At 37.4% G+C, this 20,189-nt stretch overlaps 1 protein-coding gene, 1 non-coding gene and 1 pseudogene across 2 annotated transcripts; 2 read left to right on the top strand and 1 right to left on the bottom strand.

The window, feature by feature from the left end:
* The first annotated feature begins 13,274 nt into the window (after positions 1–13,274).
* LOC125477989 lies at positions 13,275–13,750 on the top strand (annotated as a pseudogene).
* A 2,521-nt stretch (positions 13,751–16,271) lies between these two features.
* Positions 16,272–16,352, bottom strand: TRNAL-AAG. The gene has a single exon. It is a non-coding gene; the product is annotated as a tRNA-Leu (tRNA).
* A 2,240-nt stretch (positions 16,353–18,592) lies between these two features.
* Positions 18,593–19,284, top strand: LOC125478050 (classical arabinogalactan protein 26-like). Its single transcript, XM_048585766.1, has one exon. It carries the CDS (start codon positions 18,668–18,670, stop codon positions 19,076–19,078), a length of 411 nt encoding a protein of 136 aa, XP_048441723.1. The 5' UTR covers positions 18,593–18,667; the 3' UTR covers positions 19,079–19,284.
* The last annotated feature ends 905 nt before the right edge of the window (positions 19,285–20,189 follow it).

Genomic DNA, 20,189 nt, shown 5'->3' with positions numbered 1-20,189 from the left:
ACAATAGGAGCTCAAAACTCCATAAGTATGTTCCAAATACAAACAAACGGACGAGGAGCTATGCATAATAGCCTCACATTTTGCTAGCTCTAGTCAAGTACAAACAAACGGACGAGGATTCTCTCTACGTCTTCTTTGTGAGGATCCTAAGGATCAACCCATTTAGCCATTTATCGTACATCATGCGGCCAGTTTTCGTTAAGTATTATTTGTGTTTAATTTTAAGAAATTTAAAATTACTTAGGGCTACATGATGACTGATGAACGGATAGGATATATTGATCCCTAGAATCCTCACAAAGAGGACCATCATAGGATCATATTCCCAAACAAACATATCATAGGATCATATTCCCAAACAAACATACTTAATCATTGGTAGAAATGTAGAACAATTTAGTTCCTTTGTACCAACAGATAGGCTGGTGTTGATCTTTTAACATGGTTGTGGATTGGTTTCATATATTTCAAGTAACCAATATTAAATGAAATTAATAATCTTATTGGATTAAACTAATTAATTGACCAACATTCTTTAAGTAACAGAAACATTGCTTCCTTTTTAAATTATTAATTTCCTTAATTAATAATCTCACGCCTTGTAACATGCATGTTATTCTTTTAATTTTTCTTAATTTCTGTTTTATTTAGTGAGAAGAAACAAGAAAACATTTTCATAGGAGAATATTTCCATGACATACAAGTTCTTCTTGTAAAGATAACGAAGACATCCTCGCTGAAGTAAAATGTATGTAAAATTTTAGCTTTCAAGATCAATCATCATGCTTCTTTTTATTTCATTTGAATAAAGATGAAACCCCCGGTTTTGGTTGCAACCTTCTTTCAAACACGTCTGATGTACAAATTAGTTTCAACGCCACTTGATTATGTGATTGCTGGGTTAAAGCTCATCCGCTATGATTAATTTTAGTCACAACCTCACAGGGTCTAATTGTCACATCTCGGCCCGGGGCGGATCACTTCCCGGGCCCGCTCCACCACCGTAGCACGATATTGTCCGCTTTGGGCTTACCATTCCCTCACGGTTTTGTTTTTGGGAACTCATGAGCAACTTCCCAGTGGGTCACCCATCATGGGATTGCTCTAGCCCCCTTCTCGCTTAACTTCGGAGTTCCTACGGAACCCGAAGCCAGTGAGCTCCCAAAAGGCCTCGTGCTAAGTAAGGATGGGAATATACATATAAGGATCACTCCCCTGGGCGATGTGGGATGTCACAATCCACCCCCCTTAGGGGCCCGACGTCCTCGTCGGCACACACGCGACCAGGGTTAGGCTCTGATACCAAATTGTCACATCCCGGCCCGGGGCGGATCACTTCCCGGGCCCGCTCCACCACCGTAGCACGATATTGTCCGCTTTGGGCTTACCATTCCCTCACGGTTTTGTTTTTGGGAACTCACGAGCAACTTCCCAGTGGGTCACCCATCATGGGATTGCTCTAGCCCCCTTCTCGCTTAACTTCGGAGTTCCTACGGAACCCGAAGCCAGTGAGCTCCCAAAAGGCCTCGTGCTAAGTAAGGATGAGAATATACATATAAGGATCACTCCCATGGGCGATGTGGGATGTCACACTAATATTATTAAGTTTTCTAGTGTTTTTTAGGGGTCTTTTGATTTAGACTCAGTCAACGGAGCTATTTAGGCCAGTCAAAGAAGGTTATTAGGTGGCCACTTAGTACTACGGTTTAGTCGTATTCTTCTTCATTTATAATTGAGAGGCTTTGGTGAATCGAACTACATTTTTGTTAGCCCATTGTGAGATTTAGTCCATTCTTTTTCAACCTAGTATAAATAATATCATTTGTTAAAAATAAAAAAAAATAAAAAAAAAGGTTTCCTAGGTGGTATAATAGTGAAGGGTTTAAATCAAGAGTAAAATTTAGTTGGGCTTAACCTAAAACTTGCTTAAAAAATTGGGTGTAAACTTAATGGTCAATTTTTTAACCGGGGATTTCGAGAATATATACGCATCGATGTATAGTATAAAATGAAAATTTTTGCCATGAAATTCTTGATATTCAGTTCTCCATTATTCGGTACATGCCATGCAAATTTGCGCTCGTTTTTTACAAAGGGCAAATAATGCACTTTTTTTAAAGTTTTGAGTATGTTGGAAGGTACTAAAGAAAGAAGAAAAGGATAGGAAAGTTCAGGGAAATAATGCACCATTTTTAAAGTTTGAGTGTGTTGGAAGGTACTAAAGAAAGAAGAAAACGCTAGGAAAGCTATTGTCCTCCTTTTTGTTTACACAGGCATGCTGCGTCTGCAAGACTGTTGTGTAAATACATTCATTCCAGCTTGATATGGTTATGATTCGCCGGCCAACAATTATTTATCGATTGGCTTCTGTCGCAGTAGCGCCGTCGTTACAAGGGGTACGTTTTTGTAATTTCTTAGCTAGTCTGACAATTTTGATAGTTTGTATCCATAAGTTGCTTCAGTTAGCCTACCTTGTAGACTGTAAGTCGTAATGTCCCTCTAAATACTTCCTCTTCACTCTATCTCCCCACTCCGATGCTCACGTTTATTCTGTGCTCTTAACCAGCATGCAAGGACAAGTACTTAGTCTTTGAATTCTAAGACAACTACATAACTGTCGATGCAAATTTTCGCCGTCTTCAGTCTTAACGAAAATGTACCTGCAAAACAATCAATATCTTTGATCAAAGACCTAAGCCTCACGCGCCCACGCGGTTGTTTTTGGGGGGGGGGGGGTTAGGTCAACGGATTTTCGATGCCTAAGTTAGTTTCTTTGAGAGAGTAAAGTGTTTAGGGCTTTTTTAGGGTTGCAAAAGCTCTCAAAATTTGGTAGAATATGGGGTATTTATAGGGCTAGGGCCGGCCATATAGTGTTTAAGGGAGAGATATTCTCTAAATATTCTAAAGATATTTAATAGGAAATAATATCTTGAGATAATGGGGTAATTATCCGTAATTGATTTAAATTAGGATTACTTACTTGATTGGAGTCAATCTTCAATTAGGAATGTATCCTTATCTTTAATTCCTTGCCAAGGGCAGGTGAGCTGTGGGTAGTTGTGTTCAGCTGCTGAGTCCTCCAGGGATGTGAGCTGGCGTGGGAGCATCTGAGAAGCTTGCCCATTTATTGATGGCAATCTTGTCATTCTTGAATAAAAGTCCACGTGTTGCCTCTAGAATTTTTGGGATTATTTTAGGCTCCATAAATGCCCCCACACCTACTGGGCTACACACATGAAAAGGGCAGTAGGTGTAGAAATCCCAAGCTACTTGGGCTTGTAGAATTGCTTCCCAATTTGAACTTGATCTTTTTTCTTGATTTGGACATAGACTTCTTCTAGGAAAAGGAAAATAATTGCCCTCAGTACCTATTTAATTCTGCCTTAAGCAGGGGATTAAATAAATTTGGAGAATAATCATTATTCCAACAAGGAAGAGAAGCTAAAGGAAATTTTTCTTCCCCCTCACCTAGTGTTTTTCTTCTCTTGCCTTGTAGTTCTTCTTTTCCGTGCCGTACCAAGGTAAGAAAAATTTGAATTTTCTTCTTCTTGATTTTTTGGGAGTCTTGGGACTTGAAAAATTGGCTAGGTGGGGGCCAAGGAGGTGTAAGCGACATAGCAGGGGTGCCACGGGGCTGCACGTGGTGCGGTAAGAGGGTCAGCTAGGGCGGGACTTGTGGTCTGCTGGGCATGGGTCCGTGTAGGTAAGAGGTGAGAAAGCGGAAGAGTCCGACTTGGGCCGGCTTTTAGGCTTTTGTGGTTTGTTCCATGAAATACGCACATAGTCAGTGCTCCCCAAATGCAGTTCGTGCGATTGTGAGATTCTCAAACTTGAGTAGGTTCTTTAATCTTAGCTTGACCATAAATGAGTTCTGATACCTCTTTGAGATCGGCCACAAGGAAGGTGTGGGGCAGCTGAAGTCGTCATAGGTTGTTCGATGCTTCTAGCAAAGGTGACCATGAGTGGGCAATAAATACCTTAGAGGTGAGCGGAGAGTGGGAGTCTGACTCTTCTCCTGAGTTGCGTGTCCCAACTACCTTTATTAGTGGTAAGTGAACTGCTTCATTCTTGTCCTACTTGAATTTTTGTTGAGCTGCTCCATGACTTCAATTTACTGATCGTTTTTCTTACTTTGTGTAGATTCGGAGTTTGGCTCAACCCCAAAGACTTCGGCAGATATGAAGAAAGTGCACGTTGCCTTGGGCATTCCTGCTAAGTATCGTGAGTGACGATGGCTGCTCAGCTCTATTCGTCGGGAGAAGAGTGGCCTACCACTGAAGGAAAAGATAAAGCAGATAAAGGGCGAGCCGTTGGCTTACCTGATCGTTATTGTAGAGCCTGCTGCCAATAGTGGTGGAAAAAAGAGGTCTTCCTCACTTGCTTTTGAGCTTCGGTTGAGAAAAAGCCAATGACTTCTTCTGCTGCTCTTGAGAGCTCGTCTGCTGTCGAGAAGCTTATCATTGATCTAACTTCCCACCGTTGAGCTTGAGCCTTTGAAACCTGCTGCTCCGAAGGTGACCGCATCCATTGCTGAAAGACTTGCCCAACGGAAGAGTTCGGTGGTGCCTTCGGTGTTCGCGTTTGTATCGAAGCGTCCGTCGAGAGCTAAGTCTGACTCTACTTCTGAGAGGCTTACCGTTATGAAAAGTGAGAAAGTGGATTTTGCTGCTAAGGTGGCATTGGACCTGCTTCTCATTCTGCCGTGACTAACTCGTTTGTTAAAAAGGGGAAATCTGCTCGTACGGGCAGTTATGAGAGATCCATCGAGTCTGAGGCTGGAGAGTTTCCCGAAGTTTGTGTGCTGCTGAAGTTTGACCTGCTTGAGGACGTCGATGCATACGCCAAGTTTGTTGATAGTGTTGGGAAAATTGTCGTCCACTCAGACTCATTTGTGAAGCGTACTACCTACCCGATGAAGTTCTCCCTGATTACTACAATGCATAAGACTTTGATCTTAGCAGCTGAGTTTATGCGCGTTGATCAGGATGCTGTCAAGTGTGCTAAGGAGGCTGAAGTAGCATTGGTGGCTCAACTTCGCTCGACTGCTGAGAAAATCGAGAAGCTCGAATCAGAACTCACCGTTTTGAAGGGGTTTGATGCCTCTGCCCGTACTTCTTTACAGCTGAAGATCGCTAGTGAGGATGTCACCTATTTGAAAGCTAGGTTTAGTGCGACTTGGGCGATGTTGGAAGCTTCAGAGAATGAAGTCAGTCGTGTTTCTCCAATGGTCGAGGACCTTGAGCGTGTCAATTCGGAGCTACGGTCTGCTTGTTTTGCCGAGGACGAAGAGCTTGTCTTTATGCATGCTTAAGTGTCTTGTCTCAAAGAGGTTGCCAGTAAGCTTGAGTCCAAGGAAGGGGATCTGCAAGGTGCACTATCTGATAGCGAGAACCTGAAAAAGGAACTGGATAAGCTGCATGGTGCTCATACTGGGCTTGTTGAGGAGAATGTGCAACTGAAAAATGAGAAAGTTGGCACGAAATGGCGCTTACTTATTGTTAGGCCGATTTCTACAAGCTTGGGTTAGGCCTAGGTTACTGGGTTGGATTTGGGTTAGGGTTAATGGGTTGGGCCGGTTATTCTATTGCGGGTCGGGTCAACCCGATTTTAGGCCGTGGGTCGACCGGTTTCTACGAAGGAGAACACCAGAGTTTGTAGGAGGAGGCCGGAAAGCTTCAAAAGGCTATAATGGTTTCATTTCTAAGCCAAATCCAAAAATTTAAAAGCCAAAGTGAAGATATGAAGGTAAGGAATAAGAGTATACCAAGATGAGGTTGAGTTGAGGTCAGGATCGGCCCGAAAAAAGCCTACAAAGACTGGGTTCCTTGCCAGAAAACTAAGGAGTGTTTTCCCTAAGTGGTTTCTGCGTCCAAACACCACTAAATTGTCTCAAAAACAACCTTATCGTAGTTCTAAACATGATCTATGAAGATTTAGAGGGATTTTTTAACTTACCTCATCGGGGACAATGAGAACTTGCCGAATTATGTTTTTGCACAATGAAGGTACTGTGCAACGAGGGAAAGAGAGAAAACGAGGGGTTTCTCCTTGTTCTGGGTTCATAAGACTCGCAGGGTGGTTGTGTCGCCGAAGGAAACTCGCCGATGATGGTGGTCTCGATGGTTAGTTCTCAGAGAGGGAAGGATAAGGAAGAGAGGGAGAGAGTATCTTGGGGAGAGACAATGAGAGAAATAAGGAAAGTTCTAGAGAGAAAGAGAGATCATGGGAGGCGGAGAAAAAGGGCACCCCAGAAATGGGGAACAATCTTGCCACGTGTCAGCCAAAGAGAGGCCCCAAAGTGGAGAAATATCTCCACTTATGAAATTACCAAAATGCCCTTGACGTTCAAAAATTTGTAGAAACATTGTTTTAGCTCCGAATTCGATTCTATTCGTGCCTACATGTTCATATCGACGAGTGCTATGGAAATAAAATAAAATAAAAATTCCTATATGTCAACGGACAAAAGCCAATGAAAATCAACCTTTCCATCATTAGGGGTATTTTCATAATTTTAACTAATTAAAACAGATCGTTACAATGATTATGGATGTGTTGGTGATCATATTTTTGTTTTTAGGTATAGTTAGCTACCACGTAAATTGACTAATTATGAATATGTTATTTGGTGTGGAAGTTTGGAATAGATAATTACTAGATAATACGCATGATAAACATGGCACTAATTCAATTAAGCATTACTCCTCCAGCCATTTATATAACGTGGTGACTTTAAGTGCATATGAAGAAATGCTTTTAGGCATGTTGGGAGGAAAAGAGGCAGAAAATTAGTTCACCGTATATAAAATGTGGAAATGATTGGAGATTTTCGACTTAATTCTACTTTTTCCTTTTGAAAATTCACAAACTCCTTTGTAGGAGATGATTTACATGAAACGAGTTCACCGTCACGTGAAGTTTCTTATTCAATAATACATTGTAATGTGCAAGTTTTTTTCCACACGACAATGTGTTATTGGATCGAGATGCCACGTGACAATGAACCTGTTTCATGTAAGTTGCTCTCCCCTTACAAGGCCCATCATTAAAAACAGCAAAAAATAAAGGATAAAAAAAATCCTTTTGGGCATTAAGTCCTTAACCAAAACATAGATGATGTATTCTCAAATCTCGGAAGTCAGGGTTATTTTGATTCCGGTCCCCAGTCAACTTAATTGTTGGATTGAAGCTTTATTTGTATAAATAGTTTGATCGATGTCCCTTGCATCATTTAAGAGATTTAACTAATGCATTTATGCATAAAAAATTCCACAAATTATGAAATTTAAATAAATTCAAATAATATTTTACAATATAACAATTACTTATAAATCAATAATAAAGTAATATTGTTTTTCACACATAGTAATTATTAATATAGTTTAAGAAATAAGCATTGATATATTTTAAAACATAAAATAAATACATATAATTAGCATGGGTACATTCACAAAAAAATATGGGTACATATTAAAATTCAAAATCATGAGTACAAATTAAAACTAATATAAAAAAAAAAGATAGAAATTATAAATAGAAATAGTCTTTTTATATTAACACCCCACAAAATGTTGAATGCACCACACATTAAAATTTAGTATTAAATGACTTATTTACCCTACTATGCAATGGCAATTTTGACCTTATCAGGTTTTTTTTTTTTTTTTTTTTTTTAAATCTATGTACACCCCAAATCACTTTTAATGTATTATTTATCTTCTTCAACTATCAAAACCCCTTCAACCCTCCATTGTTAAACAAAACCCTAACCAATGAAACTGCAAACATGTTGATTGAGAAAAATTATTTTTGACGAATGAAACACGCAATCGATGTTTTGGAAGTTTCACATGAGGTAAGACGTCATATTTTTTATTGTTTTATGATTTTGACGACATCGATAATTATTGAATCTTGCTTTTGATGCGTTATTCAAACTTCTATATTCGTATTCATCTTTTAGGGATTACATGAAGAATAAACACCTAAAATTACCACCAAATATTAAACACTAAAGACATGGGTTTAATGGTGGAATTGAAAACAACCCACATATGCTTTAAATCCCAGGCGGCATCTTTTGTCAAAATTCTAGTCGGCATTTTTTGTCCAAATTAAAAGCTTTCTAAGATTTGAGAAATGTGGGGTATATAGAAAATATGGGGTGCATGTAGAAAATGTAAGATGTATATTAAGAATGTGGGGTGTGAGGGTATTATGGGGAAGTATATTTAGATAATTTTTAATTGAAAAAGCAAATGTGGGGTATATTAAGTATGTGGTGTTTATTTAACAATTTGTGTTGTGTTAATATAATAAGTCTAGAAATATATGAAAAATAATAATAAAAAGATATATTTAAAAATGATTAAGAAGTTTTTTTCATTTTAAAAATCGACATATAATGATTTGTCAATAATTTAATATTCAAATAAAGACATTGAGAATGATTAAGAATTTTTTTCATTTTAAAAAAGAATAAGGTTTCAATTCATGAAAAAAATGAAGGATAGGAATCTATTTTATTCATTATTTTATATTGTAGGACGGCCACATTAACGAATATTTGAGTTTTCTTGAATCAACCGGGGCTGGTCGTGGCCACTAACAGTGGTCCGCACTGTTCCTTTTGATTGGAGGTAGGGTTGTTCGTCTCCAACCCAAAATTAGAGGCGCGGGGGGGGGGGGGGGGGTGGTGGGGGGGGAGAAATGCAAAAGATAAGTGCAAACTTGTTAGATCTCTGAATATTTTTACAAGGCCTCTTGCAAAACGCCTCGAATCAGAGAAAAGTCTAGACTTTCTTCTTTCGACCCTTCTCTTTAGAGATTAGAGAATCACTGTCAGAGCATTGACATCGAAAAAAGGCCAATGAACATAGGCTTAGCGTCTTCCACCGCCTGAAAATTACCATTTTGTAGGGATCATCCACTAGACATTTTAGGGCTTCCAAAACAGTGAGTTTGTTTTGAACTCACGCCCTTTCGGAAACCTTAATCTGGCGCCTTAGACCAACTAGGCCATCTTGTAAGATTTTTGAAAAATTATTTATATACTAGTCCCCACACAATTGTTGCTTTCTAGATCTTGATGACCTTGGTTGATTAGAAATTTTTTAGTGGACGGTCATATTACCACATAATGTGCAAGATACAATATGGGTAGTCAATATAATTATAAGGTCATGAATCGATAATCATATGATTAATAAATAAATTCATGTATTAAAACATAAGTGGGTCGTAATCGTACGTAATAACGTGGCAATCACTGAAAAAGATGTCAAAGACCTTGAGCTAAAATTTTGGCTGTTGCAAAGAGCATAACTAATTCATGGACCTGGAGTTAAACGCAAACTGATGCAAAAATAATAATTTAATAACTCGTCTTACTCATCATAGTTTATTTTATATCTTTTATTCATGTAAATTTCAAATCGTGTAATTATGTCGTGTTGGAAATTATCACTGCTACCGACTGTAGAGATTTTAATCCTACAACAAAAGAAAGCTGCACTTTCAAAAAGCGAGCAAATAGAGAGAAACCACATGCTCTACTAAGCTGTCTGTCAGTATACGGATCGGTTGCTTCCCCGGTGGCCACCACCAAAAAGCCTCCAAAATACTCCTCCATCTCGCGGGTACAACCAACATTTTTTGCCTTCACAATCCATTTCTTGGAGCCTTGATAATGTTGGAGCAATTTTAGAAAATATGAAAAATAACAATATAATTCTAATGATAATAATCATAAAGAAATTCACAACATCAATTATATATGAGATTAATATAAACAACTAGAGAAAAAGTTAGAATAACTGACAAACTTGGAGATTGAGGCTTGCATAAATGTAATGTCCTAAAGATAGAATTTCACCCCTACTCTTGTGCTTGTAGTTCGGTAGGCGTCCATCTCCCAGGATTCAACAATCTATAATCCGAAGTCAAAGCACTTCAATCTTCGGACTCTGGCGAACTTTATATATTTCGTACTCTCAAGACACGACTCGGAATTTGACTCACAAAACATGAGAGAAACAAAGTGGGGAAACCCTATTTCTCAAGAGTAAAAATTAACTCTAATTTTCTATCTTTAATACCAATGGTTTCATTGTCACATCCCGGCCCAGGGGGACCACTTCCCGGGCCCGCTCCGCCACCGTAGCACAATATTGTCCGCTTTGGGCTTACCATTCCCTCACAGTTTTGTTTTTGGGAACTCACGAGCAACTTCCCAGTAGGTCACCCATCATGGGATTGCTCTAGCCCCCTTCTTGCTTAACTTCGGAGTTCCTACGGAACTCGAAGCCAGTGAGCTCCCAAAAGGCCTCGTGCTAGGTAGGGATGAGAATATACATTTAAGGATCACTCCCATGGGCGATGTGGGATGTCACAATCCACCCCCCTTAGGGGTCCGACGTCCTCGTCGGCACACCACGACCAGGGTGAGGCTCTGATACCAAATTGTCACATCCCGGCCCGGGGCGGACCACTTCCCGGGCCCAACTCCACCACCGTAGCACGATATTGTCCGCTTTGGGCTTACCATTCCCTCACGGTTTTGTTTTTGGGAACTCACGAGCAACTTCCCAGTGGGTCACCCATCATGGGATTGCTCTAGCCCCCTTCTCGCTTAACTTCGGAGTTCCTATGGAACCCGAAGCCAGTGAGCTCCCAAAAGGCCTCGTGCTAGGTAAGGATGAGAATATACATTTAAGGATCACTCCCCTGGGCGATGTGGGATGTCACATTCATGGGTTTATATAGAATCCAATTTCTACTTATCAAAGAGATGTAACTTTTCATCTATAAGTATACATCACTTATCAAGGGAATACAACTAAACAACATAACCTTTCTAAGAAATTATTTAACAATATTTTTCATTCAATTATTAAAATTATATACTATAATATATAATATATAATTTCCAACAGATAACATTTTGCAGACTCCACGTTTCTCTTTGTACATTGGACTAATACTGAAGTGGGACACAGTCCTCTAAGTAGGGCACGTATGTGGGGCAAGAGGTTGGAAAACGACATGTGAGGAAGCTCACAAATTTGCTTTTGAAGGTGGAGGTGGAGACGGTCGTAGGAGTATTTATTCCATAGAGAGGCAAGACAATCATCTCTTTCTAGGACTGAGGTAGTAATCATCGTCGGAGCTGGTCATTCAGACATTCGGCCGTGGTTAGGCCGGAAGGATCGACCCCGACGATAATTGCTACGGATTATGTTCCTGCATTTCAATGGTGTGTATGTTGTTTAATTTGGCACTTTCTCGATCTTAAGTGGGAAGAAGAGAGTATTATATGAACACCAATGCTAGTGGTAGTGGGTTGATTTTATATATTTCTACTAACCAATGTTCAATGAAATTAATAATTTCATTGGATTAAACTAATTAATTGTCCAACATCCCGTAAGTAACAGAAACAAGGTTTCCTGTTTAACTGTTTTAATTATTAATTTCCTTAATTAATGATCTCACGCGTGTAACATCCACATTCTTCTTCTTCTTTTTTTCTGAATATTTTATTTTATTTAATGAAAAAAAAAAAACAAGAAAACACTTTTGTGATGTCCAAGTTCTTCTCATAAAGATAACTAAGACTTCCTCATTGAAGTAACATGCACGTAAAAATGTTGGCTTTCATGATCATTCATCGTACTTCTTTTTATTTCATCTTGAATAAAGTTAAACCCCTGTTTAGTTGCTATCAAACAAGTATGATGTTAAAGTTCAGTCTCAACACAACTTGAGTGCGTGATTGGTGGGTTCAAGCTCATCCGCTGTGATAGAAGGAGTATGATTATCTCCCCTTCTAATCTCTCTCTCCTTCCATCCCCTCCTATTTAAACGGTTACGATTACGCCACGTCTACATCTTGTTTTGAATTTTTTATATAGAGAATAAGACAAAAAGAAGAGTGCTAGAGGAGGGGATGGAAGGGGATGACAATAGGAGGAGAGATAATTCTACTCCGTGATTGAGTCACAACCTCACATAATGACATGGTCAGAAATTATTTGGTGGGTGAGTTAAGTTAAAATTATTACTATAAAACCAAATTTTTAATCTTTTAGTGACGAGAAATACGACCCGAGCTTCGAGGCATATTCCTACCAGTGATCTTGTGTTCTCCTGCTTGTGTGTGATTTCCTTGTGAATAATTGTAACTTAATGTCTTTCATTTCACTACTACTCTCATTCAGTAGTATGCTATGAACATATTTGTGCATCCTTTCTTTCGGATTATTGACAGTTGGATATTCTCCTTATATTACGACTGACTCTTATTATTATTATTTTTTTAGCGTTTGAATATTCTTTATGGTTGTTGTTTCTTGCGTGACTTTTCAATTACATGTTTCCTTATGTTCTTGCATATTCATATATTTATGGCTTTCGTCACTCTCAAGTGTCGGTTAGCACGTGCCAACCACGTGTCATTTGGGTATCTGGGTTGAGGTGTGTCATATACTATGTTTTCTAGGCTTCTAGCCTTCAAAACTTTCAAGTAGATAAGATAAGAAATCATTTGTAGTATGGAAGTTTTAATTTACTACTGTTTGATAATAATATTAGTTGAAGTGATAAGTTTATTTAATATTTATTAGCTCTTATTTTCCTTAAAAGTAGCTTTAAGATTTAAAATTTTCATTTGCTAAGTGGAATAAGCCAATTAAAAATTGTAAAATAGCTCAAAAAAGTAATATTTTTAAGCTTAAAAAATCAAAACTCTCCTTATGCAATAGTCTGGGAGAGCCTTGTACTTGGCTCTGCGAGTGCCCTCACAAGAGTCTAATGTTATTAAGCTTTCCAGTGTTTTTTATGGAGTCTTTTGATTTAGGTCCAACGAGAAATTTTTCATTATGACCGGAACACGAGTGGTACACCACGTGTTTCTATATAAGTGGTGGGAAATTTTATTTTTTAAATTATTGACTTTTTAATACATATATCTCACTATTTGTATAATAACACGTAATATACTACTCCTGTGTTCCGATCACAGTGAAAAATCTAAACAAAGCTGTTTAGGCCCAGCCAAAGAAGGTTCTTATGTGGTATGATATTCAAAGGGTTAAAATCAAAAATAAATTTTATCTGTCTTCACCATCATTTTCTCACGACAGCATTTTTGTTAGCGTTACACTCTCCCCAACTCCTTTACTCTTTCTTTCCATCCTCTCTCTCTCATTCCCAAAAACATACATCATTGAAGCTCAAGACTATTCTGGCGAACTTGATCAATCATACCATCATTGATGGCTTCCTTTTGGTGATCCTTCTTGGCAATCTTCATACTTTTCATGGCTTCTCACTCCTCATTAGCTTTACAGTCCCAACCAGAAACACAGTTTTCAAGCAAATCATGCTGCACCAGCATTGCTTCCAGGTGCTCCTCTATCTTCCTCCCCAACCCTATCTCCTGACATTTCTCCATTGTTTCCATCTCCTGGTGGTGTGCCTCTCTCTCCATCCGAGTCTTCTCTTCTGACAAACCTGCGAGTCCGAGCCCGCCGAACCCGGAGGGCAATGTTGCTCCTGAACCAGGCCCCGTTCTTGCTCCTGAACCAGGCCCGGCTCTTGCTCCATCAGGCTCTCCCCCAGTTTCCCATGCAGTTTCTGTCACTTCATCTTTGCCTATAAATGCAATGTTCTTTCTTGGCTTGCTGGTTTGGTCTTTTGTGTAAGTGTAATACAGATTTTGTGGTAACGGTTGCTGGGAAGGGAAAAAACAAAAGAAAAGAAGAAGTAGTGGTGAAGAGTTTCGATTATTGAAACTAGTGGTTTCCACTTTATGTTTGTAAACTAATTGTAGTTAGTTTTATAGAGTGGTTTAATATGATGTTAGGTAAATGCAGGGTGAACATTACTTGGTTACTCAAAGATGAGTATGAATTTTTACTCAAAAATTCTTAGTATTTGAATCACAAAGCGTTGTGCATATAATCAAAACCGTTCATATAATCAATCACACTGTAAAGATCATCTTTGCAAAAAATGAATTAAAAATAAGGTTGTTTAGTCAATCTATTCTAGCAAATATATAAATGGTTCGTAATACTTTTACCAATTCCGTTCATTTGTTTTTATACAGTTCGATGATTAAACAATCTTAGTTTTAATTGATTTTTAGCAGAGCAGATCTTTATAGGGTGATTTATATTATGAACGATTCCGATTATAAACACGAAGTTCTATAAATTGGTAAGGAACAATTTTAAGTAGGAGTTCCTACTTATCCTTTGAGTAGCCAAGTATTGTTCAATGCAGGTTGTGGAATTGTTAATTTTTTCATGGATTATGATTAGGATTATTGTATCCAAAAGAGTTTTTAGAAAAAACTAAAAGCTGTAATTTTCTGCATGTATTGAAGTTCTCATGCATGATTCATGTAATCTCTGCCTTTTACCTTCCTCTCAAAACATAATTACTTTTCAATTATTGTTCTTAGGTAGCAATATCACTGAGAAAATGGTTTTCTTACCCTTCTTTTCTTTTTATGCACAATCTTATTATTTGAGTTTCTTATTCTCATTTTATTTATTGAATTAAAATTTAAAACGAAAAAAAATAAACACGAGCAAGAAAATGATGAGCGGAAATCACTTCCCCTATCATTATAGTAAATAGTCTTGTTATATTAGAATATTGTCAAAGATGTTGATAGTCTTGATATTGCATAAATAAAGTATCAATATGTTATTCTATTATCAGTGTTGTCGATATGATAACAGTAAGTTGTGTTATTCGATAAAATTACTACAGTAAGGCTTCGTTTCATAGAAAGGATTAGCTTAATGATTATTCGCTCTATTAAGGGTTGGTTTGGTATTGCTGTGCTTTGAAAAAAAACTGCTTCTGATGTGCTGTGAAATAAAGCAGCAGAGTGTTTAGTAAACTTTTTTGTAAAAGTGCTTTTGAAAAAAAAAAAAAAAAAAAAAAAACAGTCTTATTGTGTTTGGTAAACTTTTATGTAAAACAGATATGAAAAAAAGCCGGTTTTTCAAAGCTGGGTTTTGCAGCTTCTTGTTTTTGGCTTTTTTCACCCAAAACTGTGAAAAAAAGCTGAAGCTGAATGTTTACCAAACACAAAAACAACTCCCAGCTTTTTTTTATACCAGCTTTTTTCAGAATCACCTCACTACCAAACCAGGCCTAAAGGTATTAATTTAAAGGAAGAAATAAAGGGCAAATTCCTTATTTTGTCCGAGTTGAAGGTTATTCATGAAGAATATAATTGTTCCTTTTTTCATGAGTAATCTCCAACTTGGGCAAAATAAGAAATCCATTTCTTTCTTTAAAATAAATTAATATAGTGAATAGTCCTACCCAAGCTAATCCTCTCTATCAAACAAGGTCTAACAATGCTATCTTAGAGTTCTTCGCTTATCATTTATATCAATATTACTTGAATATAAAAGACAATAATTCGGCTACAGGCAACGATGTATAAGTTTATAACTTAACTACCCAATATTTATTGTGTGCGGATTTAAACTCAAATTGTATGACTATTTTTCCATTGATAGTAAATATGTAATTACCTACATAATTAGGATTGGTTCTAAAAATCGCAGGGGGTGGCGATGGATGGGGGGGGGGGGGGTGGAATTCGATTGTGGCACTTCAAATACTTTTTTAGGGTATACTTGCATTTTTACTGAAGATTGGTTCTAGAAAGTACTCGCATTAAAAGCATTTTTAGTGATTTTAAATATACTTACGAACGAGCCCTCATATGTTGTAGGGCAGCCACATCAGTAAATATTTGAGTTTTCATGAATTACTTTGGGTGGGGGAGGGGGGGGAGAAGCATCGCCACTGCAGACACCCTAACAGTGGTCCGCCCCTGCTCCTTTTGATCGGAGAGTAGAAGGGCGGCGATGGGGATGGTGATGGAGAGGGGGGAGAGGAAGTTGGTTGTAGCGTTAGATTTTCTTTACGGAAAGTATAAACAAAAATGTTCAATCATAATAGTTGGGCTACATGCATGCATGGCATTGGTTCTTCTGATACATGTAAATGCTAAAGATATGTGCAAATCTTGTTAAATCTCTGAATACTTTTACAAGGCTACTCTTGCAATAGGCCAAATTGGGCCTACAAATTGCCATCCTATAGATCATCCACCAGAAATTTTAGTGTTTCCAAACAATGAATCTGTTTTAAGCCCAAAATCTTAGGGCTTCCAACAATATGAAGCCAACTAGGCCTTCATTTATTGGTGTTGAAAACAAAAGGGAAGAAAAGGAAAGTGTTGAGAGTGGGATTTGAACCCACGCCCTTTCGGACCAGAACCTTAATCTGGCGCCTTAGACCAACTCGGCCATCTCAACACTTGACGAAAGGATTTTGAACAATTCTTTATATATAAATCCGACATAGTTGTTGCTTACAGGATCGTGTAGACCTTGCTTGATTAGATACTTTTGAGTACGACGGTCATATTACGTGTCACTAATTTTTATGATATGATATGAGTAGACGACATGAATGATATGTTATGAATTTACAATATTATGGTGAACTGCCAATTTAGTTCCTGAATTATCACCTCTGTGAAAATTAGGTCCCTCAATTATTTTTTTCGGTAAAATAAGTTCCCTAAATTCATTAAAAATTGCTAATTTCATCCCTACTATTACATTCAAAGCTATTTTATTCAATTTTTCATCAACTTAAGTCACTTGACACACTTTAGAGTGTAATACCGTCATTTTCTCGCCTATAAGCCCTTAACATTTCATATAGGTTGCGAATCTAATGTCTAATTTACCCTCCGAAGTTAACTTACATTATTTCTTATGAAAATTTACCAATTTATCCTCCAAAGTCAACTCCATACACTATTTCTTTATGAAAAACTACCAATCTACCCTCTAATGTGTATGTCATGCAAGTAACGTGACTTAAATTGATGGAAAATTGAATATAGTAGCTTCGAATATAATTTTAGGGATGTAATTGTCAGATTTTTATAATTCAATGACTGATTTTCTAAAGAAAAAAATAGTTTAAAGATCTAATTTTTACTGAGATGATAATTTATGGATTAAATTGACAGTTCATCCTAATAAATAAATCACATATTATAACATAAATGAATTGTAATCGTCGTAATACCTAGACGATCATTGAAAAGTTGTCAAGGACATTGAGCTAAAATCTTGACTGTAAACGCAAAATGATGTGCAAATAATAATTAAATAACTCATATTACTCGTCAGAAAAATTGTCAATTTGTTGCATATGTTTTATTCGTGCGAATTTCTAATCATGTAAATATGTCGTGTCTGAAATTCACCCACGCCGCTACCGCACCGTATTGATATTAATCCAACAGCAAATGGAAGCTGCACTTTCAAAAAGGGCGCAAATAAAGAGAAACCACATGCTGTACTAAGCTGTCTGTCAGTAACTTCCAATGTGCTTCCAAAATACCACAGCCCATCATTCTACTTTCTGCACAGATGCTCTCTTTCTTCGCCATCAATAAACCAGTTATTTTCTCAAATCTACCGGCGACCGGAATCAAAGCATGCTTAACGGTCAGAAAAGCAGATCCATGATCGGAATATTATACACAACAAATCCAAAGATTTTGAACCACCACAGCAACTGGAATGGAATCAGAATCATTCAGTCATCATTGTTTGATCATTAGCTGACCCCGAGAAACCGAAGTTTGATGCGTGTGCTGAAACTTTACTATTTTTTGGGAAGTATGAGGGGTATATATAATTTATGTGCATGTGTTAGACTGTAACTTACAACTAAATACCGATGATATGTATACGTGTCAGGTTTACAATTTGCAATGTTCTAAAAGCCAGTAAACAAGTTTCCCCAAAAAAAAAAAAAAATTGCCAGTAAACAAAGAGTACAAACTTACTCATTTGTAGTCATCACATAGCATGCAACTATGAACTGTCGTTCAGTTACTGCTGCAAAGTCTCGTGACAAGGCTTAAAACCCTAATAACAGATTCACGGACTCAGGCAGCAGAAAAATGTAAAGTCTTTAAAGGCAAAAAAGATAGACACCTCATCCTCATGCTGTACAGAAAGAAAATCACAAATCAAGCCTTGTCCTTTAGCAAAACATGCAGAGCTGTATTACCATAGCCAGCTTCCGATTATATTTGGCACTTTGTGTTCTGTCCCCACTATGTAATTATTATATAATTAACATTTGAATACAGTCATAATCCGTCTATGCATGTGTTATAATACGAGTGGATGCCAATCGATGTTACATCTTAAAAATCAACCTTATTGTCGACGAAGGACATCCTAACAAAAACTTGGGTAAGGTGCTCTCATAAAGGAACGGATCTTACTGTATTTCTGTATCATCTAATTTCATAATGTACACAACCTCACTCTTTGTGAGAATGGTGTAACTAACACCTAAAGTTAATTGTTCTTTATTATTCAAGACGTAAATTGGTTATACTACGTGACAATATTCCATTATCACATAATAATATTTCTGTCCCCACCACCACTTTCTCACAACACCCTTTTAAGCCTTACACTCTCCCCCAACTCCTTTACTCTTTCTTTCCATCCCCTCTCTCTCATCCCCAAAAAAATACATTTATTGAAGCTCCATACTACTCTTGTGAACTTGATCAATCATAACATCATTAATGGCTTCCTTTTGGACATCATTCTTGGCAATCTTCATACTTTCCATGGCTTCTCACTCCTCACTAGCCTTACAATCCCAGCCAGAAACACAGTTTTCAAGCATATCAGCTGCACCAGCATTTCTTCCAGGTGCTCCTCTATCTTCCTCTCCAACCCTTTCTCCTGATATCTCTCCGTTGTTTCCATCTCCTGGTGGTGTGCCTCTCTCTCCATCTAAGTCTTCTCTTCCCACCATCCCTGCGAGTCCGAGCCCACCGAACCCGGAGGTCAATGTTGCTCCTGGACCAGACCAGGCTCTTGCTCCATCAGGCTCTCTCCCAGTTTCCTATGCAGTTTCTGTCACTTCATCTCTGCCTATAAATGTAATGTTCTTTCTTGGCTTGCTGGCTTGGTCTTTTGTGTATGTGTAATGCAGATTTTGGGGTAACTGGGAAGGAAAACAAAAAAGAGAAGAAATGGTGGTGGAGAGATTAAATTATTGTAACTAGTGGTTTCCACTTTATGTTTGTAAACTATTTTAGTTTTATAGAGTGATTTAGTGCGAGTTAATTTTGTCATGGATTGTGATTAGGTATCTAAAAGAGTTAAAAAAATAAAAAGTTGCAATTTTCTATCATGTGTATTGAAGTTCTCATGATTTATGTCATTACCTTCCTCTCAAAACATAATTACTCTTCAATTATTGTTGTTAATTATTGTTCTTAAGTAGGAATATCATTGAGAAAATGGCTTTCACATACTTCTTTTTCCTTTTATGCACAATCTTATTATTTGAGCTCCTTACTTTCTCTTTTATTTATTTAATCAAATTGACAAAAATAAATTCGAGAAGGAAAAAGGTGAATGGAAATTACTTTCCCTGTTATTGGAGTAGATATTCTTGTTATACGAGAATGTTGTCAAAGATGTTGATATTCTTGATATTGCAACATTCTAGTATAACAAGACTATTTACTCTAGTGACAGGGAAAGTAATTTTCACTCACCTTTTTTCTCCTCGAATTTATTTATGTCAATTTGATATATCAATATGTTTTTTTTTTATTGCCGGTGTCTTCTATCTGCTAAAGTAAGTAGTGCTATTTGAGAAAATATCTACAATAAAGCCTCGTTTGATAGAAAGAATTGGCTTGGATATGACTATTTGCTATATTAAAGGCATTTTAAAAGAAGAAACGGATGGCAAATCCACACGCCCCTTTCACACTCCTCTTTCAATTTTCCGCCGTTGGATCGAATAAATTGAAGGTTACTCATGAAAAACAATTGTCCCTTTCAATCCTACCATTTTCGTGCGGATTAGTAATATATTCTCTTCATGAGTAACCTTCAACATGGACAAAATAAGAAATTTGTTATCCATTTGTTCCCCTAAAATGCCTTCAATATAGTGAATAGTCCTACCCAAGCCAATCATCTCTACTAAACGAGGGCTAATAGTGCTATATGAGAGTTCTTCCTTTATGATTTATATCAATATTACTTGAATAAAAGACAATGATTCAGCTACAGGCAATTCAA

The sequence above is a fragment of a genome, unplaced genomic scaffold (assembly GCF_019419815.1).
Source record: "Pyrus x bretschneideri cultivar Hongxiangsu unplaced genomic scaffold, Pyrus_bretschneideri_v1 Contig23, whole genome shotgun sequence".
NCBI classification, from domain to species: domain Eukaryota; kingdom Viridiplantae; phylum Streptophyta; class Magnoliopsida; order Rosales; family Rosaceae; genus Pyrus; species Pyrus x bretschneideri.
Note: the sequence above shows the minus strand (reverse complement) of the source record. Positions and strands in the feature narration are given on the sequence as shown.

Excerpts from the sequence above, each read along its gene's own strand:
- LOC125478050 (XM_048585766.1), top strand. The coding sequence starts at position 18,668 with ATGGCTTCCTTTTGGACATCATTCTTGGCAATCTTCATACTTTCCATG.